The sequence below is a fragment of the Acinonyx jubatus genome, chromosome B3, assembly GCF_027475565.1.
Source record: "Acinonyx jubatus isolate Ajub_Pintada_27869175 chromosome B3, VMU_Ajub_asm_v1.0, whole genome shotgun sequence".
In the NCBI taxonomy this organism is placed as follows: Eukaryota; Metazoa; Chordata; class Mammalia; order Carnivora; family Felidae; genus Acinonyx; species Acinonyx jubatus.
In genome coordinates this window covers 21063117-21082532 of record NC_069386.1, presented here as the reverse complement: position 1 = coordinate 21082532, position 19416 = coordinate 21063117, and the positions used below count along the sequence as shown (strand labels likewise).

Genomic DNA, 19416 nt, shown 5'->3' with positions numbered 1-19416 from the left:
AAGTCTGGGTACCATTGGCTGCCTCTGACCTGGGCCCTCGGGTGGGTGAGTCCTAAGTGTCTGAGTCTTTTAAGGGCAGTTTCTCAGATCTCTATGGTCTTATGGGTCTTATTGGGACACAAGCCTCATTGGTTTTCAGAGTTTCTTGTTTTGAGGTCTTGTCTCTTTAAGGATTGCCTTAAAACTTGGGATGCCTGATGTGTAACATTTGAACTCTTTACTCTTCAGGGAGAGCCTCTGGGTTTTGAGTTCCATCCTCATCATGGGTCACCATGCAGGGATGCCCCACCCTCTCTTACCTGCTTCGATATGGTTTCGTTCTCATTTGCCCAATGTATAGCCATCACTCAGCCTTCAGGTGTTGTTGGGTTTTTAAAAAATATTTTAAAATGTTTATTAATTTTTGAGAGTGTGTGCATGTGAGCAGGGGTAGGGCAGAGAGACAGGAAGACAGAGGATACCAAGCAGGCTCTCCACTGACAGCAGAGAACCCATTGTGGGCTTAAACTCATGAACCATGAGATGGTGACCTGAGCCAAAGTTGGAGGTTTAACCACCTGAACCACCCAGGTGCCCTGCCTTTACTTTTTTGTTTTTTTGTTTTTAACAGGAAATTATCTACATGTAGCTATAAACTCTGTTCGTGAGAGGAGGTGAGTTCAGGATCTTCCTACCTTGCCATCCTGAACCCTATTTACCAATAATAGATTACATTATTAATTTTTGTGTTAAACCCAAAGTCTGTTTCTCATCCCTTAGGAAAGGAGTCAAAGACATTGGTTTGGGATGTAAAATCACATGTTAATAAAACACAAATATTCCATCCAGTAATACTCTGAAGGAGCATAGTTTATTTCTTCTCCAGAATGCCTTTCAGTAAATGATAGTGGAAGGCAGTATCACATAGTATTAAAGAATGCAGGCTCAGTTTCAGCTTTTCTGGTTGAACCATCTCAGACCCCTAAGCTCTTTGTGCCTCAATTTCTGTACTTATAAATGGGGGGATAAATGGGGGGCAGTCTCTTGCTGTTACTGGTACTGTTGTGAGGATGGAAACACCCATGGTGCCTGGCACCTGTAAGCGTCCCTTCTTACTGTCATCATCTGGAAGTAGTCCTTGTAGGCCACACAGTGACTAGACATTTTATGGTATAGTTGTAGCTCACACAATATTTTTTTTTTTAAAGGAGAAATTGTCGTAAATGAAGTCAACTTTGTGAGAAAATGTATTGCAACAGACACAAGTCAGTACGATCTGTGGGGAAAGCTGATCTGCAGTAACTTCAAAATTTCCTTTATTACGGATGACCCAATGCCATTACAGGTGTGTTTCATTTGTGTGTTAATTGTATCAAGGATTTGACTCTAAGGAGTACATATAAATCCATGAAACACAGGTGTGGAAAACTATAATAAAATCATTAAGGGATTAACAGTGTTGAGAATTTATTATATTAAAATTCAAAATAAAGTTTAAGAAGAATGCTGGGACTTGAGGAACAGAATTAGTGAGATGTGAGTCACCTTGGTTTTTATCCCCTGTGATTATTGCTTATGTATCCCTTTCAATAAGGGAGTTCTTATTTTCTTTCTTCCACATCTTAAACTGCTTTTAAAAATAAGATGTCCATTTTTTGCTAGTCATAAAGGAAAAAGTTTATTTAGCAAAAAATTGTGTAAGTGCAACACATTTTATAGATTTCACAGTATTTTTAACTAATTCCTTTTCTGAAACATCAAATTCTAGTTTGAAATTTCAAAATTTCTAGTACAGTTAGAATGAAGAAAAATATGAGTAAATTTTTTCCTTAATCACCCTCTTGCCATTTTATGGTCTCACTGGAAAACAGTAGTTCCATATAATTTCGGTTTTTAAAAGTTCAGATGTTCATTTGATTAACTTTAAAATTCTGGACTTTTCCTCAGCTTTTCTATTTTGATGTGTAAAGTGTTAAATACTTTTAACCCCTGGATTTTTATTTATAATAGTAATTATTCTCTACTCAAATATTTGGATTATTAATTATAAACTTTTGACTGAAGTCTTACTCGAGGTAAGTATATTTCATACAGTCATTCATTAATTTATCAAAATATTTACTATATATTTGTGTGTTTATTGCAAGATTTTGTAGGTATATTTAGACTAAAGGCATTTACAGATACCTAGTATGTAGATACACTTGCTTATTTGGCTGTAGACTAGGTTTTCCCCTTTGTTTTTAGCTTCATTTTTATCTCTGGCCCATACTTCACTGTAAATGAGATGCATATACTTGAAATAGCATACATCTGATACCACTAATAGCCAAATAAGCCAGTGCTCTACTGTCAGCAGGTTAATAGTGTCAACTATGTTCAGAATTTTAAAATGAGTATAAAACATTTGTTCACAGGTTTTAAAAAAAAAAGCTATAATTTGCCTAAAGATTATTTCCAATAGAATTACTGCTCTCAAAAGAGTTACTTTCTTTTTTTTTTTTTTAATGTTTATTATTTTTGAGAGAGAGAGAGAGACAGAGTGTGAGCAGGGGAGGGGCAGAGAGAGAGAGGGAGAGCGGTCAGCACAGAGCCCAATGCGGGGCTTGAACTCACAAACCATGAGATCATGACCTGAGCTGAAGTTGGACACTTAGCTGATTGAGCCATCCAGGCACCCCAAAAAGAGTTACTTTCTAAAGAGTGATTTTCTGAAATCTCCTTTGTAAAATCAAAAATCTGATGACTTAAGAGTCCCTTTTTCTTTAATATTTAATGACAGTTTAACCAGAACTAGACATGTAAATGGTTGCCTATGAAGTGATTGACAATATTATATATCTGAGGTATTATAATGATATTGTATCGTAGTGTAAAGTTTAACCTCATATATAAAAGTTTGAAGAGAAAGGTGGAGAGAACATGAACACAGCATGCGTTTCTTTCTTTTTACGACTGAAGTGTGTTCTAAGATACTCTATTGATAATTAGAATTGTCATAGTGCTGCAAGCAAAAGCTTTTTATTCTTTTTAGGGATAGACATCACAGTTTCTCATCACATTTGAAAGTAAGGCTCTTATTACTATTTGAGGTTATTGGGAAAAGACTTAACATGAACATAATTTTTTATTTCAGAAATTCCATTACAGAAATCTTCTTCTTGGTGAGCATGATGTCCCTTTAACATGTATTGAGCAAATTGTCACAGGTATGTAGTCTTTACTCAGTCCATGAAAACTGATTCTTCTTAGGAAGTATTGCTTAAAGAATCAGATACTTGGGTTGGAATTTATTTCTATAGGTTTACTTCCCCCTCCCCTTTTTCTTCAGTCCTAAGAACATTAATGAAAGAGAGAGAAGTCAATAAATTATTATATATTTTTTAACATTTATTTATTTTTGAGAGAGCGCTAGCAGGGGAGGGGCAGAGAGAGAGAGGGAGACACAGTATCTGAAGCGGGCTCCACTCTCTGAGCTGTCAGCACAGCTGACACACTCACGAACCGTGAGATCATGACCTGAGCCAAGGTCAGACACTTAACCCACTGAGCCACCCAGGCACCCCATATTTTTAAGTGGAAATATAGCATATATAGCTTTTTATGTTTTCTGAATATTTGTCCTCTCTTTAATTAAAATTTTAAGCATTAAATGTGTCTTAAGTGGTTTGTGCAAAAGATCATTTAAAATCTAGTCAAAAGCAAAGTTAACACCAATCTCCCAAAGCTCTAGAAGTTGTAGACAGATATGACAGATTCCAGAGAAGCCATGCTCAAATGGTGGGTAACTTAATTATTTTCAGTAATAATTTGTTCAAGTGTATGAAAGACTAGGTAACAAGAAAGAATTTTTACACATTTTTTCTTTATTTTTTCATTTTTAGTAAATGACCACAAGAGGAAGCAGAAAGTCCTAGGTCCCAACCAGAAACTGAAATTTAATCCAACAGAGTTAATTATTTACTGTAAAGATTTCAGAATTGTCAGATTTCGCTTTGATGAATCGGGTCCTGAAAGTGCCAAAAAGGTAATATTATTAAGCTTTATCAAGTTCTGTGTTTCACACTGTATTTACCAATATCAGTTCTGTATGGAAATTCTCTTTTCTCAGTTGCTCAGACTTTTTTTTAGGGGAAGTTACCAGATATCTCCTTAAGTAAAGTCAAAACCAAGAATGTTAATAGAACTATTTCCTTGGACTAATTTATGACTGTTTTAAAGTATTCTGTATAGTTGTGGGGTTTTTTTGTCATCAGCTCCTAATATACCAAAAACTGTGATGTGAAAATTAGTGTCTTTTGCATTAAGACCAGTACCAGCTGGTTTCTTTCTTGGTTAGAACTTTAGAAAATACCTCAGAACTTTATCAATGAACTAAAGGCTAGACTTAAGTTACCTAAGGGTTAAGTAAATATATAGTTATGGGAGAGACCTAATAATTATTAGTGCTTTAAAGAAATCATAGTGAATTAATTTGAGTGCTATTCACAGGAACAGCTAAAAACTAGGGACTTTTTCATTGGCTTTGTTTTTCTCTTGCCTTCTGGGGAATGTTTATTGCCTACTCATGGAATAAGGTTCATGACAGAAATTCCTACTTCCTTCATCCCACATTTGGCTTTGGCCAACAAGTGAAGCTGGTGGACCTAATGCCCTACCAGCCCATCTATATGGTGCAGCAAATGCAGAGAATAATAACAGAATTTTCAGGAGAAGCCTGCTCCTACACATTGGGAATAAAGGAACAGTTTTCTTTTTTTTTTCTTTTTTATTTTTTTTAACGTTTATTTATTTTTGAGACAGAGACAGAGCATGAACGGGGGAGGGTCAGAGAGAGGGAGACACAGAATCTGAAACAGGCTCCAGGCTCTGAGCTGTCAGCACAGAGCCCGACGCAGGGCTTGAACTCACGGACCGCGAGATCATGACCTGAGCCGAAGTCGGCGGCTTAACCGACTGAGCCACCCAGGCGCCCCATAAAGGAACAGTTTTCTTAGTGAAGTGGAACCTTCTTGCAGAAATGAGACAGCTTTTACACCACCAAAAAATGGGTGCATTTGTTTTCCATGGTTAGTAGACTTACCGCAGTGAATTTTCTGATGATTTCAAAATGAGGCTGTCAAAAATTCTCAAGGCAGCTGTCTTCATACACTTTGGTGGTTTCTTCACAGGAAGGCAAGCATAATAAGATAAATGTTTGAAAGTGCTGGACCACTGGGACTAGATAATCGAGCAGGGTGATGGTGGACTCTGTGGCTAAAAGTTTTCAGAGGGAGTCTGTGAAACCATATTCCAGCATGCTGCATTTTTGAAAAGTCAACTAGATTGCCTTTTTTTTTTAAATGTTTGTTTTATTTTTGAGAGAGTGTGAGCAGGGGAAGGGCAGCGAGACGGAGAGAGAGAATCCTAAGCAGGCTCTGTGCTGACTGCGCAGAGCCTAACGCAAGGCCCAATCCCACAAACCATGAGATCATGACCTGTGCCGAAATCAAGGGTCGGATGCACAACTGACTGAGCCATCCAGGTGCCCCTAGATAGCTTTTTTTTTTTTTTTTAATTTTTTTAATGTTTATTTCTGAGACAGAGACAGATCATGGATGGGGGAGGGGCAGAGAAAGAGGGAGACACAGAAACAGAAGCAGGCTCTGAGCTGTCAGCACAGAGCCCAATGAGGGGTTCGAACTCACAAACCGTGAGATCATGACCTGAGCCGAAGTCAGTCGCTCAACTGACTGAGCCACCAGGTTGCCCAGCCCCTAGATAGCTTTTAAAACCCCTTTCAGCTGTTCATTTCCGCAGGTTGTGATTTTGGCATTTTACTAATTTGAGATGCCCACTCATATATAGAAAGACTTCAGGCGTAATTAGGCAATAGACTGTATATAAAACATTTTAGCTGAGTTACTTTCTTGAGCTTAAATATATATGTGTAATTTAATCAAATCATCCAGAATCTGCTTATGCAAACCTTAACTTCAGGATGTATATAGCATTTCAAGAATAGGGACACCATAGAACTTAGGAGATTTAGTTAGGACAGGATTTTTTTTTTTTTAAGAAATTGATACAGTGGCCCAATATTCTTTCAGAAAGTTTCCTTTTCTCCCACTCTCAACTGTATTTTTCAGTTGACTCTATCTCAGTAATTGGAAATCATAATTATTTGGCTTTATTCTTGAGCCTTCTAGTATATACTTGCTGGTCATTTTTGATGTGTGAGGCAGAGTGCTTAGTTGAGAAGATAGAGTGTGAACAGCTGAAAATTAAATAGTGGTACAAAGTAGTGACATAAAAGATGTTTCCACATAAGTGAGTAGTTGCCAAATGAATGAAACAGATGAGTGTTCTGGAAATTCAGGATATCCCTTGTGCTGCTGGTAAGTGATGGAGGGGGCCGCATTGAACGGTCTACAAAAACAGCCTAGTCCAACTGTTTATGCCTTTTCCCAAGACCAAGTTTCTGGCAAAAATCCTTTTCCCCCACTATCTTAAAATATTAAAAGGATGTAACCTCAGGCCTGAAGGAAATGCTCTTTTTGTCTTTTGTACAGTCATGTTGGGGGGAAGGGAGGCACAGGAAAAAAATTAGAGGCAGTAGGAATGAATATAAATAAAGAATTTTTTCCCTAATTTACACATTTGCAAACACAGAGAGGTTAAGGCGTGTGCTGTTAAAGCTTACTGGCTTCATGAGTTAAAAATGAGAATTCTAGCGTAATTCTTTTATTTGAAGTGAACAAGTTTTCATCTAAAATTAGGTAACAGTTGGAAAGTTACAGCTTGACTATATCTCCCAGAAACTTTGCTAAATTTTCTCTGGAAATGCTCTGATTTTTTTAAGTTGTTTTAGGATGCACGTTTTAAAATGCACTGTTTCAAGATGCATGTTCAGAGTTCTTTGGTGGGTAAACCACTGATTAGCTTTGAAATACTAAAAGCATTTATATTTCTGTTTGAAATACAAGATCTCAGAATGCTAAATTGGTTCACATTTTGTTAAATGTTGCTCTATAGCCTTCTGGTAGTCTAGTTACTGTTGCCTAAATTATGTTATGACAAAATTAGATGACATTGTGCTACTGCATCCATTAGCATTCTTCATTATCCTTGGTCTGTCACAGGTAAATAAGGATATTTGGGAGAGATCTGTATAAAGAAAAAAGGAATTTGATAATGCAGAATTTGGACACCTAGCCTCAAAGCAACTTGAAATCACCATTTCCTTTTGTAGAACCTCTGCTCAAAACTGAGGGACAAAAAATAGATATCTTTTTCAATGATTTATCACTTATAAAAAATATATATATATAAAGATGGCAAGTGAAATATTTGTCCTTTGTCTCCACTTCATTCTCAGAATACTTGGTGGTGAACTACTTGTTCAGGCATACTTTCTAGAAGTGAAAATTCAACCCATCTATAGATTTAAACAATAAGTTGGCCTTTCCTGAACTTTTTTTTTTTTTTTTTTTTTTTTTTTGCCTTGAATATGAGACTTAACTCCTTGGTGGCTTTTAGACCACAAAAATATAGGAAACCAGTTTTGTGTGCCAGTGTGCTAGAACTTGATAAGGTTTGAGCTTCCCTAGGGCTGCACCCCCGGCTGGTCTTAGAGGAGAAGCCAGCTGTGGGTACTTCTGGCTTCTGTCCACAAGAATCAGTCTTGGTCCAAAAATCACTTTAGAAGTAGTTTACTTTTTTCCTCCAATAAAATATTTACCATAATTCACTGTCTTTAATACCAAGATACTCTCATTCTTTATAATAACCAGTGCAAATGAACTATTTTCAGGAGCAGTTTTTAAAGATGTAGAGATTTTCTAAAAATTTTTAATGCTTATGGAGTACATTACAAAATTAGAATAATTTTACATGAAAATGAGACCTACTTTTTTAAGTCTTTGAAACTCTCAGTGACAGAAGCTAGGAATGTGGACATAAGCTTTTTAAAGAGCGTGTATGAAAACGCTTGAGGGAGAGGAATGTTGGCTTTATTTCTCTTCTCAAAGTGTCCTACATAACAGCATGAATGTAACCCAGATAACACAGGTGGTATGTGCCTATATCTGGGTTCTCAAAGATGACCCTCACTTAGGTTACATAGAAATACATTTTGCATCTTTTAATGACACTGCTGAACACAAGCTTTAGTTCACGTTGTGCCCCCTCCCTGCCAAAATCCGGCATTGTGCAGGTGATTAAACAATATCAGTTTCACAAGATTGTTCATAGTCTTCTTTAAGTGAAGATGCTATTACACATACCCATTTGCTTTCCTAACCTTAAAAATGTGATGTTGTGTTATTCTTAAGGGCTTTTTAGAATTGGGCTATGTTGGGTTTTGCCTAGCAGATAGGCTTTGTTTGTTTTTGCTTTGTGGCCATAAACAGCGTATTCCATAATCCGTGATCTGTGAATTTCTTTTGTGTAAACAAGGCCTGTGGCTGCTTTCTAAATGTCTTAGAGAACATGATATGATCGTTTCATTGGCTTAGAGCACTTTTCCTTACTATGTTGTAAGTAATTTTGTCCACTAGTATTTTTAGTGCAGCTGCTGTTATGCTCAAAGCAACCTCAGAAAGCTACTAAAGAGAACAAAAATGCTTAGAAGTCTTTAGGTCTTCGCTCAGCTCTGTGCAGAGAGGTCTTTCCTGGTCTCCTCTAAATTATTAACCTATTTCCTTCTCGCCTCACCATAACATTTCATATCCCTTCCCTGCTGGACTTTTTTTTTCCTTTAGCACTTAAAATTATCTCACTTACTATAGTTTTTGTTTATCTTGTTTCGTGTCTGTTTTCCCCCCTAGAATGTAAGCTTAGTGAGGCCAGGGATCTGTGTCTCTGTTGTTCGCTGCTGCTGCCCCAGGGCTTTGGACATGGTGGATGTGCAGGAAGTATCTGTTGAATGAATGAGAGACACAGCATCTACCCTTGAGGAATGGAATTTAAAACAAAGAACGCCTGTGCCCTTTTTATCTTTACTTAAGTAAAACTATTTCATGAATACTTTGTATTTTATCTATACTTAAAACTATTTCATGAATACTTTATACGAAAGCATAGCTAACTGAAGAGACACTTTATATCACAGTGGCTGTTATTCAGAGAGAACAGAAGCGTTTCTGCAGTTAATACTGGGAAATCAGCTCTCTCATGGGAAGGCCTGTGAAGAGATTCGAGTTGAACAGAGATGGTAGTTTCAGAGACAGTGTGGTTGGCTAAGCTGTGGAGAAGGATTTCCCTAGCAGCGTGTGGCAGAGGAGGTGACTGTGAGTGAGGCAGACACAGTATTGTGCAGGCACGTCATTCTCCAACAGGAGACCACTGAAGGAATATTGGGATGGGAAGGGATGTCTGGTGGAGGAGAACCAGTTTGGGGAAGAGTCAAGAATGAGAAGATTGCATTTATTAGGCAGGTATCTGGGCACTGTGGCAGGTTATCCCGGGAGCAGAGTTGTTGGTCAGAATTTTATCTTCAGAAGAGAAATCTTAGGCATTGTGGATTTTTTTCAGAATGTGGGGAAGCCCACAGACATGCCAAAAGGTGAGTATGGCTTAAGAACATGGCTGTGATCGTGCAGAGAAATGGAACAAAAATGAAAGATAATCTTGAAAAAAGTGCTATAAAACTCATAAAGTCAATATGGTGCCCGGAGGAATAGGAAGTGGTGATTCGAGGTACGGATTGCAGTAGTCTTGCTGCTAGAAGAGGCTCTTTCAGGAAGACTGTTGTACAGATCAGGGATGGAAATGTAGCTTACTCTCTCTAATTGCATTAAATGGGACTGTCATAGAAAGCTCTCCTTGTAGCCATTGAGAAAATCGAGCTATTATATAAAGGTTTCAGGAACCTTTGGTAATTGTTTTTAGTCAGAACTAAAATTAATGATAAACTCTGTCCTCTTATTTGTATATATATTCTAATTTAGTAAGACAGGAAACATTTATTCTATAGAAGACTTTTAAAATGTATTTTAAACTAGAACTGGTTACAGTTAGAACCTGCATCAACACATCCCAAACACTGCTAATGGACATGGACTAACAACTGAACTTTTCCTGCTTGCTCACTGTTGGACATATGTCATGTGGCTTAACGCTTTTCCTTCTAAATGATATGTAATCTTTTCAAATAAGATCTCCTCTTCTCTCCTTGCATATGTCTTATAGTTCTTCTTTCCGCTCTGTTCATTTAAGAGTGTTTTCTTCTACAAATTAGTCTAGGGCCTTGCAAACATAGAGCACTCTCTGTCTTTCCTTCTATCCAGCAGCAGTTGGGAATAATACCAGCCATATTTCCATGTATGGAGCTTCTCCAGAAGCCAGGCATGCATTAAGATTGTTAATCCTTATTTCAGCCATACATATTGTCTTCGTTTCACAGATGCACAAACCGAAGCTCAGAGAAGTGAACTGATTTTGCATCACTTACATGGCAGGTGTTTGGTAGACCTACGATGTAAGCCCCGATCTGTTTGATTCCAAAGCCCACACTTTCTCCACCATAGGCATAGTCTCAAACCATTTCCTTAAACACACGTTTTTGGTTTTGTTTTTTTTTTTTTTTTGATGTACCTCTTTGAGCCATCCTGTACATTAGGGTTTCTTGCTAATTTTTATTTTTTTGTCATTGTAGCTTTTCTGTTAAGTTTAGGTTTTTTTTTTTTAATCCATGGGGTATGAACATTAAAATTTCATACCTTACATTAAACCTTCCAGATTGCTGGTATTAAGTCATTATAGTCCACCAAAAATGAAACTATTTCAATCCTTTCCTTAGGACTGTATATATATATGTCACTGCCTTTTTAGAGAATGCTTCTCTAGGTTTTGAGTTTCATTTATTTGAATAAAATTACTTTCCTGTTAAAATTCAACTCCGTAAACACTTACTGAATACTTAACCATGTACTCACTAAAGATTATAAACAGTGTCCTGGGGGCACAACAGTGAATGAGATACCTGGCCTTAAGGAGCTCTTTCACATTCTAGGTCAACAGAAAAAAACATGTAAATAAATATCTGTAATCACTGCCCCATCCAAGATGATGCTCCCAGTAATCAAGGCCTTATTGTACATTTTCATTTAAATAAGTGTGTTAAAATCAAATTCTAAATGTAGAATTTTTCCTAGGTATGCCTTGCAATAGCTCATTATTCCCAGCCAACAGACCTCCAGCTACTCTTTGCATTTGAATATGTTGGGAAAAAATACCACAATTCAGGTAAATATGAAAATATTAAATATTGTGACTAACTTTACTTTGTGTAAGTTTTATTCTTATGTTTGTCAGAGGCTTCCAAGTACATGGGCTTTAATGACTGTAGAATTATGAACTTCATAGCTGTTAGAGAAGTGAGCACTATATACTAAAAGAGACAATATTTGTTAGATTATTTCTTAAAAAGTGAGCAGGGAGAATCTGCAAGCAGCTATAAACATAGGCTTATAAAAATCATGTCAGGTATTTTATCTACAGTCCCTGGCTTTTATTTTATGGTGAAGAAAGATCTCCCTCCTCCCCACTTTTAATTGGTAGCTTGAGTTAAAGTAATCTTATCGTTTAAGAAAACTGGCAGAAAAGTAAAAGATATTTGAAATGCATGATCTTTTCTGGCATGGTGTGGCTTCATGCAAAAGCTAGAGTGGTTAGACTTTTCAGTGGACTTCATTAAGATCATCAAAATACTGACTTTATATTTCTGAGTAAGATTGATGAAAGGAAGAGGAGCATCTGTCCAAAGGACAAGTCTATTCTAGGCAGTTTCTGTACAAGTAAAATAGTACTCTTCATATGCTGAACTTGTAATTACATCACTCAGTGTGATGGCATTGCCAGGGAGAATTCCAGTTGACCATGTAATTCTGTACATTTTTAATATGCAAAGATAATTTTAATCAACCATTTTTTAAAAATCTCATAAAAGGATAGAGGAAGAACAAACACCTCTCATATTAGCCCTTTGTGGATTAGTGACCTGCTGAGGCACATGCTCTCCTACCATTAAGGAAGAAAAAGAAATCAGTTACATATTTGTAATGAAAGATCAATTCACCCCAGCATGGACTGGAGAGGGATCTTACAAATTAGTAGTTGTACTGGTCTTTCATTTTGTTACCTCAAAACATTGTAGTAATTTAAATCTGTATAATAAAAGCATATTCAAGTATCACTAGACTGTAAATACATTAAGATGTAGGAACAGTACACAGTATCTGCAGATGCATATGGTATAACTGTATTTTCACTCTTTTAAAAGATACTTGTAAGCACCATAGAAATGGTAGCTTTTACCATATGGTGCTATATTTATAGAAATTGGATGAAAAACTATTTGTTGCTTAGTTTTTCTTATCAAAATGTAACTAATCATAACTTAGGTTTTAGCAGTACAATTGACTTTTTAAGTGTATCTCTTAACATAAACTATAAAATTCACTTACAACCTAAACATAAAGTGTCGTAGACCCTGCACTACTTGTTAGGTGACTGTTTCTTTGGATCATCATCAAGCTACAGACCATCACCATCAAGGTTATTTTCAATAAGATCCTCACCCAAAGTTGCAAGAGAGTAACTGAAATGCAGGTTTCAAGAAGTCCAAGAATTGTAGGAGAGAGCCTTTGATTCCCACTTAAATTTGTTTATGATACAGATCAATTCTTGATGCTATTTTTTTTCTAGTAGAAATGATTCAGTCCAGGGTTTAGATGCATGACTTTTGCAGTAAAATGTAATGACTTGAGCTCAGCAAATACAGTGAACTTCATTATGCGTTTGGGAACCTGATGCCTGCTTCAGTTACTTTTCAGTTTTCTTCATCCATTCCTTGTGGGCATCTCTGGGTTAATTATACTTTAAATAGTTACTCAACCCCTAGCTCTTCTTCTACTGGGTTTTCTTATTTACATCAATCAGATCTATAGGTCTTCTTACATATAGTCTGTTGATAAAATTTGATAATTCATACTTAAAATATTCAGGACCACTTTTCATATTACATCCTTCAGTCACCTCCTCCTTTGACAGGTACTTCATAAACATAACACTTGACCAGAGTTTTGTTAAGATTCCTCGTAGGGTAACATCCTTTAATATCCTTCCGTGCTGTTGCAGAAGCATAAACTGCATCTTTAAGATCAAAAGAAGCCTGAAATTTCCACACACTGCAGTCAGAATTCATTAATTTGTGAGTGAAAGATGCCCACTAATCCACTCTTGAACTTCTGGATGCCACCTTGATTCATTGGCTGGATTAAAGAATAAAGAAGTCCTTTTTGCAGGCAGGTAGGTGACAAAGCTGTTTCCACAAATAAGATCTGAAGTTAGAGGATGTCCCCTGCAGTTACCTAAGGACAGAATCTTGTGGAGGAACTTAGGCACTCTGAGGTTTTCTTTCACATTGGGCATCACTTGCATAAAAAAAAAAAAAAAAAAAAAAACACATCTCTGAAAAGCTTAGCAGTCACCCAAGTACTTCTGAGAGGATCCCAAAGGGATGATGCATAGCACCCACAGGCCTGGAACATTCCTGCACGATGACGCCACAGACGCGCTGGCACAAACAAAAACAGTGGCTCTATTTTTTCCTTTTTTTAACTTGAAAGGACCCTGCTTTCATCAGTCAGATTATTATTGGGCAAATAATGTCCTCAAAGTACAGATTCATCTTTGTGATAAAATTGATAAGATGTCAGATTATGCTTCTGGTCTGAAGAAGTGCAAACCTCATGAAGTTATCTGTAGCCTCAGTGTTGGCAGCTCTACTCCGTGGCAGAGATTGCAAATGCTGGGATGTAACCTCAAGCTGTGATTAGACTCACGGCAGAAAGTAAACATTTTCAGTGAGGTTGATTTTATTTTGTAATTTTGTCCTTTTTATGAACTTACGTCTTAGTGTTAGATTTTCCATTACATGCTTGTTTGAAAACCACTTACAGAGTACGTAGTCCATTTGAAACAGGAATTTTTAAAGTTTGTTGCTTGTCAGTTCTTTTAAGATTCTTAGTGTAGCTATACAGGGCTGTGACTGATCTTCCTGTCTCTTGATTACTAGTGGTTCCGGGCCAGCCTCCTACATCTTTTAGAAATGCAGCCATCCTGGCCACACCCCAGGCCCAAAGTCCAAATCTCGCTACCCACTTCATTGACTCACTCTGTTGAACTTAACATCACAGCTCTGTTTTTACCCTTTTCACCCTATGGCTTCTAATTCCTATAGTATCATCAGAGTGATAGTCTTTCTTCTCATATGGTGACCACTTTTATTGTCTTTGCTGTTGCTTGAGACCATTCTAAATATGGATGAGGCTAATTTAGTGGAAACTGTTGTCGATAATTTCAACACAGCCTGGGATTAGAGTTCTGAGTTTCACAGAAGATAGCCAAGGTCAGGAATGCCCACTATATAGTTTCACTTTTAGTTGGCTAATGAGCTATCCTCAAACCTCACTCAGGTAACTCTCAGGGGAGCTGGATCTCCCTAAGATGACTGATTTTTGCCAGTCTGTTGCTGCACCCCTATTAGTAATCCACTGGTAGAGCAGGCTGCAGGCATCAGGCCTTTGGGATTTCTGGAAAGCATTCGAATTTCTTGACTCTTTAATGCCAGATTGAGTATCTGCTACACATTCTCTAATAAGCTCTCCTTGAAGAAGATGCACAGCATACAGCCTAGTGCTGGTTGTTAAGAAACAGGCAGGTTTTCAGCAACTCAAGCCTATAAAATAGTAAACAATGCATTGTCTTACAGTTTCTGTCATTTGATGTTCAGAAAATTGGTCTTGGTTAGATCTTGAGACTAAATCTTGCCAGAGAAACAATCTCATTATGTTTCTCAGCCTGGCTTACGAAAGTCTGTAACTTCAAAACACTCCAAAGTATTTGGTCCTAGACTCCTAGGTGAGGGTATCCTGCCAAACTATTTATGTCACTCTTTGAAAATTGTGAGTGTGTTCTTTATACTTCTTTTTCCGTGGTGGTTATCTCATTGTGTGGCGAGGACCTCTGGTACAGTGTTGAATGGTAATCATGATAGCGGGCATCATTTCTGTTCTGGTTTTGATGAAGATGATGTTTACTGTGTGTTTGCTGGTAATTACCCTTTATCAAGTAAGGAAATTCCTTTTTATTCCCAATTTGCCAAAGTTTGTTTTTGTTTTTTTAAATTATGAGTAGGTGTTGAACTCTATCAAATATTCTCCTGCACTTTGAACTGATCATATGGGGTTTTTTTCCCCTTTAATTTGATCATATGATGAATTACTTAGATTTTCTAATATTGTATAGCTTTCTGTGGTTATTAGTGTTCTGGAACACTGTGTAAAGTGAGAATTGCCTGGAAATTCCATGAAGGTTCTGTGTCCTGCAGAGTTACAACTCCCAAGTTCTTCCGCATACATTCTTGTACCTACCCCAGAGAAGGCTCTAGATGGGGTGGCTCCAGGCTGTGCGCTTAGCTTTAGCATTTGGATTTTAAACAAGCCCTGCTAAAATCAGAATCACTGGGTAATCACACAGGATCCTTTCTAATCTAGAGTAGCACTGTCCAGGGATGGAAATATTCTCTCCTCTGCATTGACCAGTATAGGAGCCACTAGCCACATGTGGCTCTTGAGCACTAGAAATGTGGCTGGTACAACCGAGGAACTGCATTTTTAATTTAATTTTGTTTCAACTTAAATAGCACATGTGGCTAGTGGCTAGTGGCTACTGTTTGGGGCAGCACAGACCGAGAGTCTTGGCCCCATCTAATTTTCCAGCCTCTCTTCCCCCATCCTTTGCATCCCTAAAGCTTTTACAATTACACCATGTGTTTTGTGTTTTGCTCTGCCCAGCATGCCTGCCTCCTTCTCACTAGCCACCTGGCAATGTTTGGCTCATTCCTTAGGACTCTGTTCAGTTGTGGTCAAGTCCTGAGGCCTCTCCTGTCCCGGCCTTTGTCTCCAGCGAGCTCTAGGGTCATTTTCCTCTGTGCTGTCACTGCACTCATACATTTGCCTCACTGTGACTAGTGCTGAGTTCACCCTCCTCTGTCTCGTTAGCGCTTTCAAGACAGAGGAACAACCTTACTTTTAAATTTTCGGGCCTTAGTACATGGTAGGTTCTCAGAAAATACCTGTCTCACACCAGGTGTTAAATAGTCAACAGGAATGGGCATGGCATGTTCATGGGATGATGGAAGGGTTTCTTTGGCTACAAGAGAGAATGGGGTTAGGCAGTAATGAGACATAAATATGAGGTCAATTAAGGGCCTTTTAAGCAAAACCATGTAGGTTTGCTTAAGGAAGTTGGAAAATGAGCATGAGGGAAAGTTGAGGCAAGAGTATAGCATCATGAAAGCATGGTTTTGGGGGGAATGTGTCTCATGGCAGGCTGCAGGCCAGTTTGAGTGCAGCACGTGCCAGGGATGTCAGCAGCCTTAAGGGGTGAGACACAGGACCAGTAAAGATCATGCCGTCTGTCACCCTGGATCGCCAGGGTAGATGAGGCTGATTGCTGAGATGTCCTCTTTCTCTCTGGTCATTCTGCAGGCTCCTGAGGCTGTGGGCTTCTCCCAGAGGGTAGCAGCTCTCCTTGATGACAGAGGGCTCCTTGCTAAGGAAGTTCAAGTACACTTGCGCTCTGCTGAGATCCCCAGATGGGAGTGGCCCTCTGGTGGAGAACAAGGAGCACTTGTGAGCTTATCAAAGGAAAACTGAGTAGATCTAGAAGACCCAAAAATTTTATAGTGAGCCATAGAAAGGATTGAGACATCAGTATCAGAAGGATGAAAGATCTGGACCAGAACAAAGATGATTGGATGCATTCATTGTTCCAGACAAAATGTAGAGAAAATGAGCAGTTGAGGGCAGGGGACTGAGGGAGGCTCGTGAGTGGTTTCTGTGGAATGGTAGGGATGGAAGACCATTGAAAAGGAGAAAATAAATGGGGAGGAAATCGGCGCAGCAGGCATTGTTCATCATTTGGGAAGGTGGTCAGTAACAGGGAGGAGGGAAAATGTATAGCCTGGGCAGCGGGAGTGGTGCCGTGTGGTCAGATGAAAGTCTTTTCAAAGTCAAGGTGACTTACTTGTGTTTGAAGGCAAAAGGGATGGAGCCAGTAGAAGGACAGAAAAACCAGTGGTGCTAAAGGAGTCAGGAGGGAGCTGGATAAGGAAAATGAGTTCTTTTGACAAGAGGAGGGCTGCCTCTTTCTCAGGACTGCTGGGAGCAGTAGGAACATCTAGGAGAGGTGCCCCGTTCGCGCGTGTTTCTGATAGGAGGCGCCCAGAGAGGAGAGGGAATGTGGGACGAAATGCGACCATTGAAACAAAATTAATAGTACTGCTTTTTCTTGTAGCCAATAATATTAATGGAATACCCTCAGGAGGCGGCAGCGGGGCCGGTGGTGGCAGCAGCCAAAAGACTCCACTCTTCGAGACGTACTCAGACTGGGACCGAGAAATCAAGAGGACAGGGGCTTCCGCATGGAGAGTTTGTTCTATTAATGAGGGTTACATGATATCCACTTGGTAAGTCCCATTTTTATAGCCTTATTTATAGCTGGAGGTGACTTCTTCTGAATAATAATCACTCTGCTCTCTGATAACTTACAAGTTATGGTGAATGGAATATTTGTTCTTAATAATGCTTTCATGAGGGGCACCTGGGTGGCTCAGTTAATCGTCCAACTCTTGATTTTGGCTCCCCTACTTGCTCTCTAATCTCTCTCTTTCAAAAATAAATAAATAAGCCTTAAAAAAAATGATAAAAAAAACTGCTTTCATGGATATTTTATCTTAAAGATGAAAAAAGAGAGAAAGGAGGATGTCTTACGGTAGAAAGGAGGATGTCTTACGGTGCAGTGAGCACTAGTAATTGCTGCCCAGTCAGTGAGTCTGCGTGTCTTTGGAAACAGGAAAGGTTAGAAGGGGGAGATAAGGAGCTGAAGCTTTTTTTTTTTTTTTAAGTTTCTTTATTTATTTTTAGAGAGAAAGAGTGTGAGTAGAGGAGAGGCAGAGAGAGAGGGAGAGAGAATCCCAAGAGAGAATCCCAATCCCTCTGCACTGTCAGTTCAGAGCTGAACACGGGGCTTGATTTCATGAACCATGAGATCATGACCTGAGCTGAAACCAAGAGTCAGATGCTTAACTGACTGAGCCACCCAGGCACCCCAGAAGCTAAAGCTTCTTGGTAGATTTGTGGGTTTGGTGTGGTCTTGTGTTATGTGCCTTGGATTCTTACCCATAGAGAACAAAGGTGGGCATGTTTTTCAGAAACCGAATACATGTTTGATTAATAATCATTTTGGAGAATATTTTAGACATCTCCTTTGGATGTTTCCCCCTGCTTTAAATATAAGTTTTGTGATAATTGACAACGTCACACGTGTTTTAGACAAGAGATGTCTAGGGTCAACCTTGTCTTCCATGGTACCTACCATGTGGCCACCAAGTAGGGTGCACATTAAATGGGGATAAACGTGTTTAATTATATATGGAGTCTTCAGAGCACACTTACCTGCCTAGAGCACAGGATTCTTATGTTATGGTTTGCTTTTTCCTCTCCAGCCTTCCAGAATACTTTGTAGTGCCAAGTTCTTTAGCCGACCAAGATCTAAAGATCTTTTCCCATTCTTTTGTTGGAAGAAGGATGCCCGTAAGTGCTGTCTGTTGGATTTCATTCATACCGATGTCTTTTTCTCCACCCAGTTACATAAAGGCTTCTGCTTCTCTCCTAGTTCTGGTGCTGGAGCCACTCAAATGGCAGTGCCCTCGTGCGAATGGCCCTCATAAAAGATGTGCTGCAGCAGAGGAAAATCGACCAGAGGTATCAAGAAATGGTCATTGTTGCTGTAGACATTTTTAGTTGTCAGAAATAATATATTAAACTCCTGACTACTTGAAAATAGTTAGAAAGTGGCATAGTTTTATTAATTAGTTAGCAACATATAGTCTGTACAAGAATCACCATTTTGGAAAAAAAGGTGAATATATTAAAATTAACATTTAAGTTATACTAAATAGAATTTAATTCTTTGGCTTATAAGACACTGGGGAATCTTACATTGCTGACGTTTTGGTATAACAGTGTTGCCTTTAACGTATTTGCAACGTGTGGTGATTTCCAGCTGAGATACTTTAGGGTAAATCAGACCTTTCTTGTAGTTTGGTGTGTCTTAGGTCTACAGAGTCACAGTAGCTTAAATGGTGGTTTTAATTAGCTACCACAAACAAGTTTGGCATCATCTGCTATAAAGTCGCCAGTAATCTCCATGTCATTAAAGCAGAAGGCATTTCTCAGTCAGTGGGCATCACTATTGTTTAGTCTCTCCCTAAAGCCCTCTGAGTCCTGCTTCTTTCCACTCTCCTGAAGCCCCTCTTCCTCACCAGTACTCTGCCCTCTGCAGACATTACCTAGAATCTGTTTCAGGCCACTGCTTCTTCCCATTCTG

At 38.6% G+C, this 19416-nt stretch overlaps 1 protein-coding gene across 2 annotated transcripts in view; it reads left to right on the top strand.

The window, feature by feature from the left end:
• Positions 1-19416, top strand: part of MTMR10 (myotubularin related protein 10) — a 55622-nt gene that overhangs the window by 20208 nt on the left and 15998 nt on the right. Inside the window, exons 3-10 of one of the 2 annotated variants that reach the window (XM_027067899.2) lie at positions 611-653; positions 1188-1324; positions 3116-3188; positions 3864-4006; positions 11115-11205; positions 17323-17494; positions 18533-18620; positions 18703-18791. In XM_027067899.2, coding sequence (XP_026923700.1) covers positions 1313-1324; positions 3116-3188; positions 3864-4006; positions 11115-11205; positions 17323-17494; positions 18533-18620; positions 18703-18791 — 668 coding nt within the window. In that variant the 5' untranslated portion in view covers positions 611-653; positions 1188-1312. The remainder of the gene's footprint in view (positions 1-610; positions 654-1187; positions 1325-3115; positions 3189-3863; positions 4007-11114; positions 11206-17322; positions 17495-18532; positions 18621-18702; positions 18792-19416) is intronic. The other variant, XM_027067898.2, reaches the window with a different exon arrangement.